The sequence below is a fragment of the Melitaea cinxia genome, chromosome 22 (genome assembly GCF_905220565.1).
Source record: "Melitaea cinxia chromosome 22, ilMelCinx1.1, whole genome shotgun sequence".
In the NCBI taxonomy this organism is placed as follows: domain Eukaryota; kingdom Metazoa; phylum Arthropoda; class Insecta; order Lepidoptera; family Nymphalidae; genus Melitaea; species Melitaea cinxia.
Genome location: NC_059415.1, coordinates 13,675,712 through 13,698,059, shown reverse-complemented (window position 1 = coordinate 13,698,059; position 22,348 = coordinate 13,675,712). Strand labels below are relative to the sequence as shown.

The 22,348-nt window shown below is 38.3% G+C and overlaps 1 protein-coding gene across 1 annotated transcript; it reads right to left on the bottom strand.

The window, feature by feature from the left end:
* Nucleotides 1-7,723: 7,723 nt before the first annotated feature.
* LOC123664656 (N-acetyllactosaminide beta-1,3-N-acetylglucosaminyltransferase 4-like) lies at nt 7,724-22,015 on the bottom strand. Its single transcript, XM_045599174.1, has 4 exons — nt 21,807-22,015; nt 18,967-19,030; nt 18,424-18,601; nt 7,724-8,859 (listed from the first exon to the last, which is right to left on the bottom strand). Exons 1-4 carry the CDS (start codon nt 22,013-22,015, stop codon nt 7,724-7,726), a joined length of 1,587 nt encoding a protein of 528 aa, XP_045455130.1.
* Between the last annotated feature and the right edge of the window lie 333 nt (nt 22,016-22,348).

Here is a 22,348-nt window from a genome sequence, read left to right as displayed (position 1 = left end):
CATACATTTAAAAAAAAAATACAGTCGAATTGAGAATCTCCTCCTTTTTTGGAAATCGGTTAAAAATAAAGATTGGGCGGCGGGTCGTGAATACGTCGAGTAAGGTTAAGTTTTAATTTTTTAATACTAGCGCCGTCCTGCGGTTTCATTCGCACTATCTTGACAGTAATTTGCTTATAACAGCTTTAACTTACATACCAGCTAAAGTTCTAAATATATATATTTTTACTTGTATCGCTCTCATCGAGAACCCTAAAATTAGTTTCTTTGTAAATCTTAATAAATAAAGAAAAACCCGATCAAAAATGCTACAATTATAATTGAAATACGCATATGTACCTATCTATGTATATATTCAGTGTATACAATCGTAATAATCAACCACGCAGGTGCATTAGTAAATTTAAAAATGTGTTTGAGGAAAACGCATGTTCTCGCGGGGAAACCCGCGCCGCCGCGCGCGGGACTGTGTGAGCCTGTGAGGACCATAGATTATACACTTATATACTGGTAGTGAGGACCAAGGAGTGAGCATTTATGAGAGGAATGTCTGTTAAAAGGAACTTGCTTTAGATTTATCGCGTTTTTTCTACGCAAGGGTAATTTAAAATGAGCAATGAAAATTAATTTACAAATTATGAAAAATAAAATTGTATTTAACATAATTATGTTGTTATATGACATCTATAAAGATCGACGGTCAAAACCCCGATCATGCGCGGTAAAGTTCTTTCTCGATTGTTCCGATATAATAACAAAATAAATGGCGGTATGAAAATCGCGAGAGAAAGAGCGAATAATGTCAAATCCGCCGCGGGTACACTTTCTACGGGTATCGTGCGGATATGCTTATTTAATAAATATGTAACTATATATTTAAATATAAAATTTTATAAATGTGTATTATAGTTAGTTAAGTTATAAGTATAAGTTATACATATAATATACATAAAGGCGACAAAGCCAGTACTGCGGTCACCAACCCGCCTGCCCAGCGTGGTGACTATGGGCAAAATACGAGTTCACGTTATTTTTGGCGTAAACTTGTGGAGGCCTATGTCTAGCAGTGGACTGTATAGGCTGTAATGATGAAATCATTTGTGTGTACTCCACGTGTGGATTACTTTTAACTATTCGGAAGATGGTGTCTCCATCTGTATGCTCTTTCGGTACTTAAACAAATAATAATCACAATAAGAACGATACAATCTAATGAAATTACAATTAATACAATCATATAAAATTATTAGAAACATAAATTTGATTGATAAAGTAACAGTTAACTACCCAAAACAGATAATAAATATAGTGACTGACTAATCGTAAACGAATAGGTATTAACCATTCGGAAGATGGCGTCACCATCTTTGTACTGTTCCGGTATTCATATTTTAATAATTGTCAGAATTACAAATTTAAATGCGAACAGTATGATGAAAAAAACTCAATCACGACAACACTGTTAATATTTATAAGTACTATAGTAGTATTAAATGTGTCGGATGTCAAGTTATCAACCTTGCAATTGATACTTAATCAATAGATGTAATTATAAACTCTATGATTTCATTTAGCATTGAGTGATTTGTAACTGAGAATAAACGTATTTTTTTCTTCAATTCATAACATTCTCAAGATAATTAATAAAAAGTGCACGTATCAGCTCCGACACGCGACAGAAGTGCACTACCTAAGAACAGTTACGGTAATATTGAAAAACTAAAATGTTTTATTAAATGAATCAAAATACATGAAACTAACAGCGCTCTCTTCCCGTGGGTGTCGTAAGAGGCGACTAAGGGATAAGACAGTTCCACTACCACCTCGGAACTTGTAAAGCTGATCGATGGCGGGATAACCATCCAACTGCTGGCCTTGAAATACACAGGCCGAAGACGGGCAGCAGCGTCTTCGGTGCGACAATGCCAGCCCTGCGGTCACCAATGCGCCTACCCAGCCAGGTGACTATGGGCAAAACACACGAGTTCACGCCAATTCTGGCGTGAACTTATGAAGGCCTATGTCCAGCAGTGGACTGTAATCGGCTGAAATGAGTAACAGCACTGTAAATCGTCACCCAGCGTCACTGTTGTTTCGGTGTTTACTACGATATCACTCTTCCTCAGTATCTTTAACACTGCGCGCCTCACCTTTATCGTTTTACCTAAAAGAGTAAATATAAAATTATAATGCTTGTTACGTGTGTATTTGCAGCATACAAACAATTACTGATGCGTCACCTCGTCACCGATATATTGAGACATTACTTCCTTTGTCATTTACTGCGAGTTTTCCTCGTACGCGTAATATCGAACAAAAGAACGTTTTTGTCATCAAGCCTAAGATATACCTGCATTACATAAATGTATACCTATTGTTTATATCATTAACTATACCTGCCTACGAGTGTTGACTGCGGTCGCCCGCAAGGGAAACCCGTCTGTGTCATGAACATGATAGATGACATGCGTTTTATTAATTATTACATTGATGATAAACTGTATCAACGGTAATGACTTCAAACGAACTAATTCCTAAATGTTCTAAACCACCGTTCTGTCTCAATTAGCTGCATTCAGATGTGAACGACTCATAAAGGGAACTCACAGTCCGGCGCAAGTTGCGAGAGGAAAACAATCATCAAAAACGTTTAAAGAATAAGTTTATGCGGGAGACAGACAAAGAGTTAGATGCTAACAACATTAGAAGAATAGGATATGTTTCTAACATTTTTCAAAATAAATAATATAATTTCAGATACTTCCTAAAGCGAAGTAAGAGTTAAAGTGCCAATTAATGTATAAGGACTTGTCAAAAAAAAAAATATTTATTTATTTATTGATACGAATCTGTGACAGTTATACAAAGGTAATTTGGTTCCTACGTACAAATTAAAACATGACATACAAGTATTCAAGTGGACTGTGTACTACTGATTACAGAATAACTTATCATTCCTTAAGTTAAGCTACTATTGTTGTAGTATTACGCGGAAAACGAATACATAATGATGGTTTTTGACATGATATTTTAAACAAACTACTTATTAACTCGAATACATCGGAAAAGCTAGTTAATACGGTCGAAAAACAAACCTTGGCCCATCATCCGCAAGATGGCAGCACCGTCGGGGCATTCGGTCAAGACGGCGAGACTTATAGTAGACGGAGGACTGCATTTTATTAGAAAAATCGCTACTATTCATTGAAATGACATAAAATCTTGCGTAAGTGTACTCACAACCTACAGTAAGCAAACGTTTAATTTGTAAAACACATAACCCTAAGATTTCATTTTAACGCAATTGATTAAAAATTCGAACCAAGTTTTTTTACTTTTATTTTATATTTTTACAATTTAAATTATATTTACGTAATAATGATGAAGTACAAAATAATTTCAAGTACGTATGGAGCCTGTGGCCATCATGCATAAAGATACTTTTGCTAATATGTGTGTCAGGTGTTGCGATAAAGATGTCACCACAAAGCGTGTTCTTCACTTTATCTTTTACGGTTTTAATTAATCTTGATACGGTTATAACTGTCCCATAATCAAACAAAATTACTGTGTAAATGCTTAGACTCAAGGGCAGCCGCATACATTTTACTAACGGTCGAATCAAATGTAGAATTTAATAAACATTGTAATTGAATAATAATTATAAAAGCATTCTAAAATAACTGTGTTTGGTCGCAACGAGAAAAAAACCGATTTCGATTACATCGACAAGTAATACAACGTAAGTAGACGAGAAGCTAGTCAAATAAATACATGTTATCAAAGATTACTCAAGAAGATCAGATCTCAATCAAATTTGAATGTGACTTCAAAACAAGCATCGGCTTTCGAATAACCTCAGTGTAAATTTAAGCGGTACAATACAACGTAGGTCGATGAAAAAATAGTTAAGTAAATACGCATAATGAGTTATAACTTGAAAATGACTTGTTAGATCTCCAATAAAATTAAATGAGACCAAGTGACATGCATTACCGTTCGATAAAAAAATCATCGAAATCGGTCCACCAAGTCAAAAGTCCTGAGATACAATCGAATTGAGAACTTCCTCCTTTTTTAGATGTCGGTTAACAAAGCGATTTCATTGTATCATTTAGTGATCTTGGCTCCCGATTATGTTAAATTATGTAGTTGTAATATAATTGCTGAGACCTAAGTGGAAAATTGCTTTCTTTTACGTCCAGGCGTTGAAGCTTCATGTGTAGCGCTAAAAAGATCGTCTCAAGACATAAAATCAGTTAAATATTAAGCCCGGTCTTAAAAGTGATTACAAATATGTTACATCGCCTGTTAGATATTGCACCTAATTATGTAATCTCCTCGGTGGGTACAGTCCACGGTAGTTTTAAGTTAACTCTAAAAAGGAGGTTATATATTACTCTATTTTTCTATGTACTCGTATGTTAACTCATGGCTACTTAGTAGGTGTGCTGATTTAGATAATTCTTTTTTTAATCGAAAACTGCTTCATTTTATGTGGTACTATTTAGTTACATTTGATCGAGTTCTAACGAGTTAAGAAATTGATTCATTATTGACTTTAATTTTTTTTATTTTATTGAGACCTTAACCTGATTAACACTTTTCAACTTCAACTTCAACAGTCACGCCTTCTTGCTGAAAACTGTTCGAATGAATTGAACCGCCAAAGAACCGCTCATAGTAAATGGTAGTCAGTTTCGATGTAGGTATAGTTCTCATCATTCTTCATCTTTTAATTTGTAAATCTAGCCTTCAGACGATTTCGTGGCCAGTCGCCATGTAGCTGGTTTTTTTTCCCATCAATACAACAACACTTACAGCTTTCAATATGTATATATATCTAATAAGCCTTTTATAGCCAACTAGCGGCACTGAAGGAGGTGTAGAGGTAATTAGGAGGTTCGAAATGAAAATGCGGGTGTCTTTACATACGAGTATATTTATACGCAGGTAATTATTTACAACTCTTACAACGGAGCCAATAACTTATCTATGTATGTGTACAATTAGTTACAGGACAATATCATTTCCGCTTACGTCACTTATTGCTAGACGAGAAGACACGGTCGAGCGCGCGGCCGCCGAGGACGAAGAAGCCGTTCAGTGGTCAATATCGGTTTTTTTAGAAATTTGTAAAAAACACGCCTTCAAATACTGGAAAGGCTTTTGAAGAAATTTTGAAGCGCGTTCAATGACAAATTTTAGGTCTCTTTAATGTTGAAATAAAAATCAACTTTTACTTAATGATTTTGTTTTGTTTGTAGATCTTGAGAATCTTCCAAAGTTGTTTCTTAGGGGGAACGACAGGGATTTTTTTATAATATAGCTTACCCCACAAACATTGTTTTGCCATATATCTTATTAACCCCGTTACGATGGATACCCCCCCCCCCCCCAGACCTACCCGATACGGACACAAAATATCATGAGAATCGGTCAAGTCGTTTCGGAGGAGTTTAACTACAAACACCACGACACGAGAATTTTATATATTAGATTTATTTAGAGTAAGAATTAGGTGTATCACGGTCAACGGCTTTTTAGTCGTCGGACGACTCGAGTTCAATCCAATTTATACAATAATGTTATGAAGTCGCTCTCAATGTTTTGTACTTATTAATGAAAATATATAATCGCTAGTTCCTGGGGCAAGTCGCGTACTGTTTGAGTGTTCGTTTAAATTGGATTGAAGTGAAAAACAAACGCAACACAAACTGCAGACTAATTATCACACGGGGTACAGTCGCGGCCGCGTTCGTTGCTACCTCGAAGGCGACGTAAGTGAATCAACTTAATACATACAGTAGAACTACAGGCGGGCGCCGCCTCTCGTTCAAACCAACCCTAGTACAATTATGCAGTACCCGCCGCAGGACCGACCAACAAATCTCCTAAGCATCACAAAGCTGCTCAACGCTCGACTAAACTATAAAAATGAGAGTATTAAAAATATTCATGAAACCTTGTCTATTATAAAAGTATTTGTAACGCGCGGCGTCTGTTCGTGGACGAAATTATTAAGAGAACTTTTTAGGTATTTCTATAATATAAGTTCGAAAAAATATAAAGTCACAAGTTTAAAAATTTTCAAAAATATTTGATACACGGAAAGGACAGTTGGTCTCGCTCGAGTTTAACCAACGCTTCACGCGCTTGTGTTAGAAACAATTCTTTACGTCTATAAATAGTGTTCTGTGGCACGTGTACTGAGGATTTACAATTACTGCTTTGATCGACTGAATGTGAATCCTACTCGAAGAAATAAAATACAATATTCCCATGGACACCAAGCCTTCAGCCAAGTTCGAAAAATATACAATAATTTTTTTTAAATAAAATAAAGTTAAAATTTAACGGGCGTTCCGTACAAAGTCCATCATTTATAGTATTTGTGCTCAATCTTAAATGAAATATCAGTGACGCCAACCCTACGTGTGCGAATCCGGCTCGCACTTGACGGTGCTGTGAACTCATCGCATTCGTTCTCAAGTAGAGCTCTCGTAGATCAGAGCGAGACAGGCTCGAGGTACGCTACAGCCGGCGGCGATGTCTGCATTGGAGTTAGCCTTCCCCCCCGGGAGCTCTCCCCCACTACCCGAGTAAAAATTTTTTCGTCTTTAGAAGGACTGGACCAGGCATGCCTGATCAGGACTAGATAAGGCATGTAACAAATGTATGCAATGTAGTAAAATATTTATAATATCAATTCGCTTTTTTTTTTGTTAAACAATTTTTTCAAGAATATACATTCGTGTTTTTTAAAAGGATCGGACCGAACCGGCCGATCAGGGTGAGATGAGTTTTCCTGATCCGGACCCGATCAGAAAATCTCATCTCATCTTGATCAGGTACAGACGAATCATCTGCGTTACATGCCTTATCTAGTCCTGATCAGACATGCCCGGTCCGGTCCTTCTAAGAAAGACGTCTGTAGTCGGCAAGACCCGGCCGGGGGTTGAACAGAGAGAACGTCAAGAAAGCCATTCATCTTTTTCTTCACATTTTTATACATTTAGAAGTTATTTTAAAACCGACAGCAGGGGCTACATCCAGCAAGCCGTCGCCGCCGCAGCCCAACTTACACTAAAGGTACATTTCCTCACGTTATCTAATAATTTCCTATAAAAATCTCCGCAAATGTGCCAGAGTCGCTCCCTCGTCGCTACGACACAGCACGTACACACATATGGCAATCGCGTTTGTTACTTACGTTTATAAAAATTCAATGTAAAATCGTACAAGAAATTAATTAATATAAAAATATAATTTGTAAATAATGTACAAAAATAATATCAGTGTCGGAGCGCGATTAAACATTACTCTTCCGAACAATTCGCTGCTCGTTAATCTCATTCTCATATCACGTGTTGAAAGAGACGACTGTTACCACTTTTAGTATTTAAGAGGGCCTATTTTGTACGTGGACAAAATGAGCTTAACCGACATTTAAAGTAATAATTAAAACTAAAAATAAATATGAGCCAGTATCGATCACATCGATGGCGGCGCGGCGCGCGTCTGGTCCGACCGCTACAAACGTAATACGAGCGAGCGTCGCCGTTCTACTGACTCTTATCTCACTTGGCACATGGCGTCGTCGTTTCATTTCGATGAATAATTGAAACCAAATATTGCTCGAAGCCGTCGACCGGTCCGCGACCCGCCGTCGGCACTAAGTCCCACAGAGAGCGTTAGAGGAGGTAGTGGCGCCAGTCGGCGGCTAGCTCTTGCACTTGGTCTTGCCGTCCAGCAGCTTGCGCCACAGGTCGAACTGCTCGTGGAACTGCACCATGTGGATGGCGATGCCGCGCTGCACGGCGCACGGGTGCGCGGCCACCTTCTTGTTGTAGAACTCGGGCGCGTGGCGCCGCCGCAGCGCCAGGCGCGCGCCCAGCACGCCCGTCACGAACACGTCCTCCAGGCGCAGGTAGGGCTCCGCCCCCGCCGCGCGCAGCAGCGGCCGCACGCAGTCCGCCGACAGCAGGTAGGCGGGCCCGGTGGCGAAGTCGGGGAACACCTTGCCCGGGAACTGCAGCGGCGACACGTAGTACTTGGACTTGGTGGTGCGCTTGGGCAGCGACTTGCGCACCACCTTGCCCCACACGGAGCGCGTCTCGTTGGCGCGCGCGGCCGCGAAGGCCAGCAGGCGCGGCACGTTGATGAACATGTCGTCGTCCGTCTTGAGCACGTGCGGCGCGCGCGGGCAGTACGTGTCCGCCCACTCCAGCATGGACAGCGTCTTGAGCGTGAGGTTGGAGTACGAGTCCACGGAGCGGCCCTGCACCAGGTCGCCGTACAGCGCGTCCTCGGCGTCCAGCGCGGGCCGCAGCGCGGCGGGCGGCGCGCCCAGCACGAAGGCCAGCGCCACGTCGCGCCGCGCCGCGAAGTGGCCCCACGTGAGGCGCACGGCCAGGCGCGCGGCCGCGTGCGCCGGCGCCGACGACACCAGCACCAGCAGGCGCAGGCGCGCGCCCAGCGCCGGGCACAGCTCGGGGTGCGGCCGCGCGTGCCCCGCCTCGTACAGCTCGCGCGTCAGCACCGCGCCGGGCGGGCGGGCGGCCGCGCGGGCGGGCGCGGGCGACGTCGCGTTGACGGCCGTCGCCGAGGAGTTGGGCGCGCGCGTGCCGTCGGCGGCGGCGGGGGCGGGCGGCGGCGTGGGGGCGGACGCGGGGAGCGAGAGGGGCGCGGGGCGCGGGCGCGGCGGCGGGGGCGGCGCCGAGCGCGCCAGCAGCAGCAGCAGCAGCGCCGCCAGCGCCACGAACGCGACGGCGTGCGAGCGCCGCAGGGCGCCGGCCGCGCCGAGGGCGCTCATCGCTCGTCTCACCCGCCTCCCGAGCGGGGGCCGCGCAGCCGCGTCTGAAAAGACGGTTAAAATTTATGTAGATTTTTCAGGTTGAATTTAATTCGTATGCGCATTGTGTTCATATGCACATTTATACTTAAACGCTTCACACTCGACAGCCCTCAGTAGAATTACAGGAGGATCCAGAAACGCGATACACGAGCAAAAACACCCAGCCCTCAACAAAATGTACGGAAATCAAACCAGCGCCGCTAGCGCAACAGCTAGTCCTGTGACCGCTGCGGCAACGCGTCGTCAAATCACATACACACACAGGCATGCACGCACGCACGCACACACAACAATGTCAAGGTGCTCTCGTCAGTCAACATTGCTCGCTCACGATCTCAGCGCCTCTGTTTGTTGATAAGATGATATAGTCACGAAATCGCCGTTCTGCTTTTTAAAGCTATATAATTAATTACTAAAACATGCACACATATAATCACGTTAGGACGACCTTCGCCAAATAAATATCAAAAGTTGACGAACGTGCGAGCGATTATCATTGTGAATCATATTCAATCGTTAACAAAATAAAAGCTAATTAATGATTATGAAATAAGGCGTGAAGTTCTCTGTGCTCCACGGGCCTCGTCTATTCAGCTGCGAAGACAGGTTTAAATTATAAAGATATTAGTCTGCTCGTGAAGGTCTCGCTACGCAAAGCCTTTAGGTTCAGACGAGCCAGGAGTAAAATCGAAGCTTGATTTCTTACGTTGCTTTACGTGTTAGCGAATGTATGGACACACACACACACACACTTCAGCCTGTGAGTGTAACATGACAAGAAGACTCGAGTAGGTTGTCGAAACCATAACTCTGGAGCGAGCAGCAGCTGCCAGATGACGTAGCTGTGGTAATAATGTTAATGTATTACATGTTTTTATTTTATTCGCTTTTATTTAATACCTACATATAAGCTCTTTTTTCCCGTTTTTTGTCAATATTTTAAAACTACGTCGCAGTAAATGCGAATTAAAAACATACCAACGATTAAAAAGTCCTTATCTAAGCTAAGTTCTTGTTTTTGTTTAAAGATACACCTATGTGTGTGTGTATCGTGCGACGTAGGTACGAGTAAGTAGGTCCCAGGGAACACCGAGCTCGGAGTTAGACACTCTACAGGAAAAATACTAAAGATGCAGTTATCGCTGCCACTGATACACCGACACCAAGGAAACGCATTCAAATATTTTTATAGAATAATTAATTATTCTTCCTTATTATGTCTCCGTGACATTGTCGCGCCAACGTGATTGTTCGTGTCAAAAATATGTCACACACTGTCACGCTGTGTACAGTTTTAACATGACTGTGTGCACAGTTTAATGTCATGTAGAGTTTGAAAAAAAACCTGCAACGGGTCCAATTCTGTATAATTGGACATATTTTTAAATTTTGTTTAGAGGACGCCGCAAGCATACATCGTTGGAACAAAATTCCTTATCGCGGCTTTACTGTGATTGAAAATAATGATTAATTTATTTTAACTTTCGTTTATTTCTAAACTTAAAAAACTATAATTAATAAAATAAAATGTATACAGTTCCTAAATTTTTATTTGTTATTAACTTAATTGTCCTCCACCATTCAGTGTTTTGTTTATCATTATTGTTTTTCTATTCCATGTGCAGCTTTGTGCTTTTCAATGTACACCTACCCTCTACTCTTTACATAAAATCATTGTATAGAAATAAATTAAGTTTATTAGAAATTTTCAATGTTACTGTTAACTTGATATTGTAATATGTATATAAATTATAACCGTACAGCAAACGTATACCAAAAAGCGCCGATTTTTTATTTGCAACAACTTGCAACTTTACAAATTGTTTTCTATTCTTTACGCGAATTTCATTCATTATAATGAAACTTTACATTTTGGTCCATCTACCTGTTGCTATCAGGTTTACACATCTCACCACAACAGTGTCGTGAACCAGTTCGAAGCAATAGTCTAAGGATAGGGATGGCGATCGCGACCAGTCTCGTGTTCAGATAGTGACATCGTAATACATCAAATGACACTTCATATCACAGTTCATTTAATTTTGTTAAAAGCACGGCGTAGTGTCATCTCATCGTCGGTGTGCGTCGCAGATGTAACAAACCGATCCAGACAAAATTTATTACTCTACGCCTGAGCTTCCGTTGTTGCTATCACTGAAGCTGTCGGAGTCGGAATGTAGACACTATCGAGCAGCGCTTCAACCTGTCAAGCCCACTTCTGGACTCAAGGATCAGACCTTAATTCACCACACTGCTCCAATGCGGGTTGGCGGATACATTCCCTACTATGAGTAACGATCCCTATCAGGTGTATATGATAACAACCGGGACTGACAGCTTAACTTGCTCTCAGAAGCGCGGTGGGGAGACCCACAAGAACTGCACAGACACCCAGACCACGGCAAACATCTGCATGGCAAAACAAATGTTGGTCATGTGCGGGGATCGAACCCGCAATCGCCAGCGCAACAGCCACAAACCAGTACTGTGACCGTTGCGCCAACGCGGCGTCGAGCAGGACTGCTGTGAATATGCTAAGGTAGGGACACGGACATGGAAATCGCCGAGAATTTCAACACTTTAAACGATATCCATACGACACGATTACCGTTAAAAGATATGAATAGAATTCTAGGTATTGATCAAGCAGTTTGTTAAGATCATTATCACTACAAATTGATACGATGTATCGTAAGTGAATTCACACTAAATTTTTTATCTCTTTTGTATCAATTCAGTACACGTTTACCTAATATTCGTACGTGACAGTCGTTCTAATGTTATGTAGCAATAAGTCGCCTTGACGCGGGTTCGATTACCGCTTAAGGTGGACACATTATTGTACAAGTGTCTGGAACTTTGAATTTATGTCCACTGAGCGGGTTTTGCAGTGCATTGGAATGCTTGTAAAGACAGACGGTGCCGGGTGTTATCATAGACATATTTTGATCGTGACCGCTAGTCAAGTCAGGAGATGATCCGCCAACATGAAGTAGAGCCCAACCATGCTCAGAAGTGGGACTTTACAAGCGGATTGACTTCAGTTACGAACACCTCAACTAAACAATCTTTACTATGCGCTAGTTGACCGACAGATGTCGCCTTCTTAGTTTATCTGAAACTTTCTGATTTTCTCAGTAACTTTCTGGGTTTTGATCCTTCAAACTAAAATATTTGAGCATATCCAAAAGTGCACGCCTGTAAGCTATATTTAGTTAGACAATTAATTATAGAGTTTACCACTCATAAAAATACAACTTGTTGTTTTTTTCATATACTTAACAATTTACTTACTAGCCCAAAGATAATTTAAAAAAAAAAATGTAAAATATTGAAGAATTTTTCAGCCTTCGTATTCAACAGGCTTGTAAGTTAATAAAAAGCAACTTACTTCGCCAAGTGGTTCTCGCGCTATTTTGCTATCATCCGTACCTACATCTCAGCAGTTGACATCCAACATAATATTATTACTATAATAATATTCGAAAAAGACTTCAAATGCAATTTAATTTATAGCTTGATGTGGATTTTATAGTATATATAAATACATTGATATAAAAATATAAAGGTTTAGGAGTAAGCGCTTCCCTGTGTGAGGATAAAGAACAGCCTCCTTGGATTCGTGAAAAAATCCAGCTGTTTTCGAGTTTTGCGCTCAGCAACACTTTAGCGACTTATTTTTTAACCGACTTCCAAAAAAGGAGGAGGTTCTCAATTCGACTGTATTTTTTTTTTTTTTTTTTTTTAATGTATGTTACATCAGAACTTTTGACCGGGTAGACCGATTTCGACAAATTTTGTTTTAATCGAAAGGTGGTGTGTGCCAATTGGTCCCATTTAAATTTATTTGAGATCTAACAACTACTTTTCGAGTTATATCTAATAATGCGTTTTTACTTGACGCTTTTTTCGTCGACCTACGTTGTATTATACCGCATAACTTTCTACTGGATGTACCGATTTTGATAATTCTTTTTTTGTTGGAAAGGGGATATCCCTAGTTTAGTACCGTGATAAGGAAACCAGGATCTGATGATGGGATCCCAGAGAAATCGAGGGAAACTCTCGTAAATCCGTAATAACTTTTTACTCGGTGTACCGATTTTGATAATTTTTAATTTAATCGAAAGCTGATGTTTATCATGTAGTCACATATAAATTTTATCGAGATCTGATAACTACTTTTTGAGTAATCTTTGATAACGCGTAGTTACTTGACTATTTTTTCGTCGATCTACGTTGTATTACTTGTCGATGTAATTGAAGTCGGTTTTTTTTTTCGTTTGCGAGCAAACACAATTATATTTATATAGATGTGTTCTGCCCGGAACCAGCCATCAACGTCGGACATGACGCGATATGTATACCATTTGATTGTCATTACTGATAATCGCTCGAGATAGTCTGAACAATGCGATTGAAAGTTACTCGCTAATTTTAGTTGTAGATACGTTTCAAAAGTCAATCATTAAAATATCAAAACTTTCACTAAAATAAGCCTCAATAGGACTTTGGGACCTATTTACAATAAATTATTTCTAATAAATATTTATTTGTTTATTTATTTAACACCAACAAGATAGACACTGACAATAGACACATAATCGTAATCAAAGTATCTTAAAAGGTAAGCGTTATCTTAATTATAGGTGTTAAATATGAAGTTAAACTCCGAACAGAACTATGATTCACATTTATGTCGGGAATGAATCTGTTGATGTATATATGATTTAATATGACATTGGTCACGAACTATGTAAATATATAATATACTTTATAATATAATTATAAGAAAACAATACGGATTTCTGAATTATTTACACTTTGTTACAGAAAAAATAAACAAATGGAAAAATAAATGTTTTAGCGATAAGAACGTCCTTGTAAATATTTTGTTTATTTGTTCAAATGTGTATGTTTGTAGATTTACGCCCGGTTTCTGAAACGTTTGTCAAAGTATAGGTCTACTAATCGGCTGTTAGATTTAAAACGGATGTCAAATCAATTGGATTTGCTGAAACGTCATTCACAGCAAAATTAGCTAGTCCTCGATTAGTTTGATTTGACATTCGGTTTGTAACATGTGGTCATGTAACATAATTAAATATTATTTTATATATTTGTGATGTATCAAAACCTACAGAAATTGTTAGTTGTGATGTTATTTAATACATATGATAATACTCAAACATCTAATAAAGCATCATATAAACATCTAAGGAAGATACAATAAAAGGAAATAGTTCCTAAAAACAATAACTGACTAGCCCGTTGGCACAGTTTGTAGTGGCCCTGCTTTCTGTTCCGCGGGTTGCGGGTTCGATTCCCGTCTGAGTCTGGGTGTAATATTTGTATTTATATATTTATATATCTATTATTTCTTTGTATATTTATAAAAAATGTATGTTATAAGATATTTATTTATTTATTATTATTTAAAAAAAGCAATATCATGAAAATAAGACGAAGAGCATCTTTAGAAAAAAAAAAAAATTATCAGAATATTGTAGACTGATTTAAAAAAAAAAACATTAGTAGAAAATAGTAAGATGAAAATATGATAAAGTAATTATAATAGCTTGTTTCAAATTTTAGTTATTAAGTAATTATAAGTATTTTTTTAATAGTTCCTATAAATGTATATTTAGATATATATTTTTATGACCTTTTCTTTTAAATTCCCTATTATTTATATATTGTTAGTAATCAAATTTAAAACTTAACAATTAAAATGTGTCAATAATAGAGATGACCGAACTGAAGTGTTTTTATTTATTATTGAACTTTGACCAGTATCTTCTTCGTAATAATAATAGACATCTGTGTAAGCTACAACAAAGAACAAAAAATTTTAGTTTATCAAGACCAAAATGTAGACTATTATAAGATAAAACATACATTACATATATAAAACTTGGTTATAAATATGTTTTACATACCTTTAAAGAACCAAAATGTAGTTTCACGTAGAAAATAATTGTTTTCCTTAAGTTAATTCACCGATATACACCGATTAGTGGACCGAGTATTTGACAGACGTTTGATCAATGATTATAGTTTAATTCGCGTTTCAGAAACCCAAAATGGCGGTTAACATACGATTTCAGAGTCAAATTTGACAGTTATGTCAACTGACAGTATGATTAAATTAAGTAGTTAACCATGCTTTTAGCAACTCATTTCATGCTTAACAAGAGATTTGACAGATGTTTTGTTAATTTCTGCGTTGATCAGCCTTTCGGAAACCGGGCGTTAGTGAATTATTAAAACCGACATTGATTAACAATAATTGTGTTTGCTCGCAAACTAAAAAAAACCGACTTCAATTACATAACGTAGATCGACGAAAAAAGTCAAGTAACTACGCGTTATCAAAGATTACTCAAAAAGTGGTTATCAGATCTCGATAAAATTTATATGTGACCACATGATAAACATCAGCTTTCGATTAAATTAAAATTATCAAAATCGATACACCGGGTAGAAAGTTATGCGGATTTTCGAGAGTTTCCCTCGATTTCTCTGGGATCGATCCCATCATCAAATCCTGGTTTCCTTAACACGGTACCAAACTAGGGATATCTCCTTTCCAACAAAAAAAGAATTATCAAAATCGGTACATCCAGTAAAAAATTATGTGGTATAATACAACGTAGGTCGACGAAAAAAGCGTAAGTAAAAACGCTAAAATAAAATAAAATAAAAATAAAATAAACGCATTATTTGATATAACTCGAAAAGTAGTTGTTAGATCTCAAATAAATTTAAATGGGACCAAATGACACACACCACCTTTCGATTAAATTTTTTTTTTTCGAAATCGGTCCACCCAGTCAAAAGTTCTGATGTCACATACATTAAAAAAAATACAGTCGAATCGAGAACCTCCTACTTTTTTGGAAGTCGGTTAAAAGTAATTGATTTACAATCACCTGCCTAATACATATATTTCATAGTAAAATGGAGAGTATATCCGACTAGACCGACTCCGAGAGTTTACTAGCTAATTGATACCGTGTAGCGTTACTCCGGAGACGAAAAATTACAAAAAAAAAGATGCAAGCTAATTGATTTTAAAACTCTACAAATATTCAAGTCCTAAAAAATTTTCCCTTGTTATTTTACCCTCAGGGGTTGTATATTTTCTTTTAGTTGGTAATGTATTGAAAGTGTATTCGCTTAAACAAAGTTTTGAAGAAAACGGACTTTGGAGGGGACAAACTTAAGAATACAAGCGCATTAACTTCTTTTTTCAAAGTCGGTTAAAATTATTGATACTTATAATTCTTCATTAACAAATCCTAAAATTAACGTTGTGAACGGACCGCTCGAGAGCGGCTCGTTAAAGTCGGAAGGTATGACTAATGATAGGTATAGTCATGATCTTCAACTATAACATCGTTTTAAAATGCAACTAAAATATCGAATAAGAACTTCTTTTCGTAATTTTCCAGAAAACAACGAAGAACGCGAACAGAACGAATGCGGGTTAAATCTAAAAGTCACATGATACCTACAAAACACAAATTAGACTACGACTCTTTCATATTAGTTAAAAAAAGTGACTTTAGTGGAAGGTCAGTAATGTAACTACAACGTCAATGTAAATCGTAATCGTAAACGTACATGCAAACACCCGATCGTTTCTTTTATCTTAAACTAGCGACCCGCCCCGGCTTCGCACGGTCGCAAAACCTATCAGTGTTCCTCTACTATATTATGCGTGTTTTATACATATAAACCGCCAACCCGCATTGGAGCAGCGTGGTGGATTAAGCTCTGATCCTTCTCCTACATGGGGAAAGAGGCCTATGCCCAGTAGTGGGATATTACAGGCTGAAGCGATATACATATAAACTTTCCGCTGGAATCGCTCTATTTACGAAAGAAAACCGCATCAAAATCCATTGTGTAGTTTTAAAAATCTAAGCATACAGACAGCGCGAAGCGACTTTGTTTTATGTTATGTAATGATTAGATAAGCTGATACTTTACAACGCAATATGTAATTATTGGAATGCATTATTTATCATTTTTACCGAAATATTGGTAATTTACGCAGATTAGATTTTTTTATATATATAAGTCGGTCGGCAAACAAGCGTACGGCTCACCTGATGGTAAGCGATTACCGTAGCTTATAGACGCCTGCAACACCAGAAGCATCGCAAGCGCGTTGCCGGCCCTATCCCCAATTACCCCCAGGACATCTGGTCACCTTACCCACCAACAGGAATACAACACTGTTTGAAAACAGTATTATTTAGCTGTGATCTTTTGTAATCCGCCAACCCGCATTGGAGCAGCGTGGTGGATTAGTTTGCGTAGAGATTTAGTGCTCTAATCCTAAGTCTACGCAGGGGGAAAGAAGCCTATGCCCAGCAGTGGGATATTAAAGGCTAAAGCGATTCTGCAAGGTCGAGGTACTACCCCTGTCGAGCTGCACCATATTCTGAGCAGCAAATTTCCAGCTGTGAACTACCTCAGTTAAACAAGTTAGATAGAGTTAGATTACCAGATACCAGAATAACCATTAACTTTAAAAACGGTTCTCTCTCAACGATATCTATCGTATGACCTCAAAGTATCAAATAAATAAATAACCATTATGGGCATGATCTTTATCGGTTTTCAAAAGACTCTGGCTGAGGTCACGCGTCTGTTCACTCATTGCCTCGCATGAGCTTATCAAACTGCTGCTCAATCTTTTACTCCCCAATTCGTAAAGACCTCGCGACCGCGAATGTAAACATTGAAGACACTACTGACACAATCGCTTCTCATTGTGTACGAATGTAAAATCACGTTAAACATATAATTGTGTGCAATAAAACATGATTGCTGCGGCCAGCAGTAAAAATGATAATGGCGCCGATCAAATTTTTATTGACAATAATTGAAGTTTTAAAGCTTAAATTTTCTTCTGCACTACTTTTAGCTTTCTAAATATAAATATATTTACATTTAACTGATCATGATTTAACAATTAGCTCAAAAACAATTCTCAACCGTAAGCTCTAATTGAACCAAGCTGTAGCGCGTGTCATCGTTCAGTAAAAACAAAGCTACAACTAATAGTGTTTGCTCGTAAACGCTCGTAAACGAAAAAACTTCAAATACATCGAACAGTAATACAACGTAAGTAGACGAAAAAATAGTCAAGTAAATACGCGTTATCAAAGATACTCAAAAATTTGTGATCAGATCTCGATGAAATTTAAATGTGACCACATGATAAACATCGGCTTTCGATTAAATTAAAAATCATCAAAATCGGTACCCATTAAAAAGTTATGCGGTATAATACAACGTAGGTCGACGAAAAAATAGTCAAGTAAATACGAATTATTAGATATAACTCGAAAAGTACTTGTTAGACCGCAATTAAATTTAAATAGGACCACGTGACACGCACCACCTTTCGATTAAAACAAAAATCATCGAAATCAGTCCAGCCAATCAAAAGTTCTGAGGTAATACATTAAAAAAAAAAATAAAAAAAAATTTGGAAGTCGGTTAAAAGCGGAGTTTGGAGGTAACATACGTTTGAAGTAGACGCAACATACCTTTTAGGTCTTTCTTTTCCATTTGTTGCAGCGACTTCGCCAACAACAAGGCACGTTCCGGTGCGGTCCAATACGGTACGGAACGGTCAGGTCCGGTCCGGAGCGGTGCGCGCTCGCCCACCGCCGCGGACACAGTGCAAAAATTATCGCCGATCTTCGCGTTAACTACAAGCGGCCGCTAATTCAAATATTGTGTACACATGTGTAATTGATAAATAGCAGCTATTTGAAACTCACAAACCGCTCCGGAAACACTACTACGTTTTACTTCCGTGTCGGATAAAGACTGTATTCGCGTTATAATATTAAATTATCTGAATAAGTTAAATTATCAGATGCTAAGTGTAAGTAAGTACTACATGACTGTGGCTATTTAACGGTCAGTCGGCTCAGTGTAGGCCGCAGCGTATTTCAAAGATCTAATCCAGAGTCTCACAGGTCTACTAGGCGGCAAGTTCAACCAGAACCAATTCATTAAAGGTAGATTGAAATCCCGTTTGTTTCCGACAGCAGTGTGTACTACAGGACTGGGGCGGTGTGTACTACACTCGCTGTATCGACCACCGGCAACTGTTCGACTAGGTGTACTCGTAATACTGAGCGCTCGCTGCGGCTTTATCGTCCGAACATAAGTGTATCAATATCACCAAACAACAGTTTAATGATAAGGACGTGAGGTTAATTAAAGTTTGTGTATTTTATAAATATAAATTTATAATTGTATATATTATTAATATGTTAAATTTATCGCCGCACGCTTGCTGTACTGTGCTGAAATTAATTAAGAGGCGATAACCGTCCCACAGCTGGGCGCAGGCCTCCTTCATACGTAATACCGACCTCCGTTCGTTTCAGTTCCAACGTGTACGATAAAGAATATTGTCATCAAAAATATTCGAAGTAGCACTTCTTTACGCACGCTTGAATTGAGATTTGATTTTAGTTTTTAGTTTTAATTTTGATTGAATTTTAATATTGATCTTTGTTTTTTTTTTTTATAATTTTAATTATTGTAATTTTGAATTTTAGTATTTATTTTAATTTTTAATTTTAATTATTGTAATATTGACATAGATCAAGTAAAAAAAGGTAGATAACGCACCTAGAACAGAAAAGTGAAGCCACTTTTTTATAGATGTGTGAGTAAGTGAAGTGTTGACACCTTTTAAAAAAAGTCCCTAAAATTTTTATTAAACAATTAATTTAATATAGGTAAAATGGGTATGTGAAAATAAAAACCTGTTTATAGTTTTAAATAAATTTACTAAAAATAAAACAAAAAATCGGTAGAATAATAAAAAAATATATTCGTAAGATAATCGTATGAATGGACACTTCCTATCCCCTCTGTTTATCTCTTTTTAGTTTGCAGTCGATTTTTTTTAACTATTTTTCTTAAACCTAGAATCCTTTATGTTGTATAAGTTTTTTAAATTTTGGTCGCTTAGAACTCAGAGTCATAGTCATTGTTTGCATTTTACTAATATGATGTAGTCTTATGTTCAAATATTTTTCAATCACTAATCGTATTAAATTGACTTTATGCGCATGGCCAGCATAATCGTGGTCATTTTCTCAGTCTTACAGCCGCTACCCATTCACCTCTTATTAACATATTCGTTGGAAACTTAAAACCATGAAATTTGATAGTAAAATAAGGGTACCTAGTTTACTCAAAAATTGTAAAAAGTTAAAACATAAAACAAACGAGTTAATAATTCATAAATATATTTTGATTTTTTTATTTTCAATTTATGTAACATAAAATAACACGAGAAAAAAAAAAACAATAACTATGTCTACTTTTTACTTAATTATTTTTCTGATTGCGTACAATTTACTTACCCACATTTTGGGGTATTGAAAAAAAGAACTACTGGCAACACTCCCGTGGTACGTCATTTCGTGACATTGAAATTATAAGTTCCGAATAACCTCAATATTATTTTGGAATAACAATAAATTTAAAGTTTTATATGTACTTACGTGTGAAACGATATTTCTTCAGACTTTTTATTCACTTTGGTATTGTTTTTGCACCATTTAATTACATAAGAACGGCATTTTGAAGGCAAAATTACTGTACGAGGCCCCGTGACATACTAACGAAAATGAGCGTAGTTTGATGCATATGTGTGCGTGAGCGCGTGTATTTACTTGAAGGAGCCGAGTTTTGTGGCTTCACTAACAACAAAGGCCGCGCATTATCTACTTTTTTTTACTATATCTATGAATATTGATTGAATTTTAGTATTGAATTTGGTGATCATTTTAATTTTGGGTTTGATTGAATTTTAGTATATTAATTTTGATTTTAGTGTTATTTTTATTGGTTTTTGATTTGATATAATTTGTTTGGTCACAACTGTTGAAAATAACATAGTTTAGGAAAAAAATGTAACTAACAAAAATATGAACATATGTCTGAATTAAATTATTATTATAAGCTGGTGAATGCGTGACGAGAGCATTACGAAAAGTGTGATCTGATCACACTTGTTTTTTTTTTCAATTAAAATGTATTATCGTCGCTTACTGAAGGTCGAAGAGGCAACGCGTAGATAATTAATCGTTTATCAGAGAAAAAAATATGGGACCGCAGTACAAGATTTATGCTTTTATTATTGTTGTCCATCGCAGAAATAACATATTGAATAATAAATATATATACGGCGGGTCCACGTTATACCCAGTTTTTTTTCTCTTGTTCTTGGTAATTAGTCACAATAATCCACACCGACAGATATCTGTTTGTCCTACTTATTTTTGATAAGCGCTAACAAACCGACCAGTTACTGCGACCACTGCGCCAACGTATCATCGAGTACCTATTCACTCCTTCCTCGAGTAAGTTGGGAGATCGCAAAACTTTAGCGATTATAAGTTCGACTATTGATCAACTTAAGTTAAGTACTTAAGAGCCTCGCGTTATACCTTAACCCCCCCCCTCCCTCTCCTCCTTCTTCTTATTCAGCTGAGTTATTCAGCCCCGGTCATCCCCTACTACCGTCCCAAAACCTCCGTCCGCCACGCACTAGGTATATAGACCAGACCCAACGAATCTCATCTGCATCTCCTCTACCAGTCCATTATTACGTAGTCAGACTTAGGGCCTGTTTCACCGGTTATCGATAACGTTATTTGACGGATGACAGTATCCCTCAGATTAAATTTTTTGATACATAATTATTTCGGGATGCTATCGTGCAGAAGCCAAAAAGCGGTCGGCATACACTGCATGGGCTGAAGCTCGAGCGCGCAAGTCTCCAAATTCTTGGAATTTGAAGAAAGCTTTTAACCAAGCCGCCAAGGCATGTAAAAGGACGTTACGCAAGACTAGATTCAACCATATCAGCCGCATTGGGGCCAAACTAGCTTCTTACCCTTCTGGGAGCAAAGCGTTTTGGTCCCTGGCAAAAGCCGTTGAATCTAACTTTTGTCGGCCGTCACTTCCACCATTGCTGAGGACTGATGGATCACTGGCCCATTCCGCAAAAGAGAAAGCGGATTTGTTTGCATCTCTTTTTGCTGAGAACTCGCGTCTGGATGTTGCAGGAAAAGCTCCACCAATCTCAACTCGTGCTGACTGCATTATGGCAGAAGTACGCATACGCCAAAAAGAGATCCTTAAAATCCTGCAAACTCTAGACGTGAACAAGGCCAGCGGACCGGATGGTATACCAGCGATAGTCCTGCGTACCTGTGCCCCTGAGTTGTCTCCACCTCTTACACGCCTGTACCACCTGTCACTTAAGACTGGCAAAGTGCCGAAGTCTTGGAAGCTTGCCAACGTGCAGCCTGTGCCCAAAAAAGGTAGTCGTGCAGACCCTGTCAATTACCGTCCCATCTCGGTCACATCCATACTCTGTAAGACTATGGAACGTGAACTAAACAACAAACTCTTGGCCCACTTGGAAGGTAACGA

Coding starts and splice junctions, on each gene's coding strand:
- LOC123664656 (XM_045599174.1), bottom strand. CDS start 22,015: ATGCAGTCAGCACGAGTTGAGATTGGTGGAGCTTTTCCTGCAACATCC. Junction 19,031..21,806: donor AACGCTTTGCTCCCAGAAGG/GTAAGAAGCTAG, acceptor ATAAAGCCGCAG/CGAGCGCTCAGTATTACGAG. Junction 18,602..18,966: donor TGGTCGATACAGCGAGTGTA/GTACACACCGCC, acceptor TATTTGAATTAG/CGGCCGCTTGTAGTTAACGC.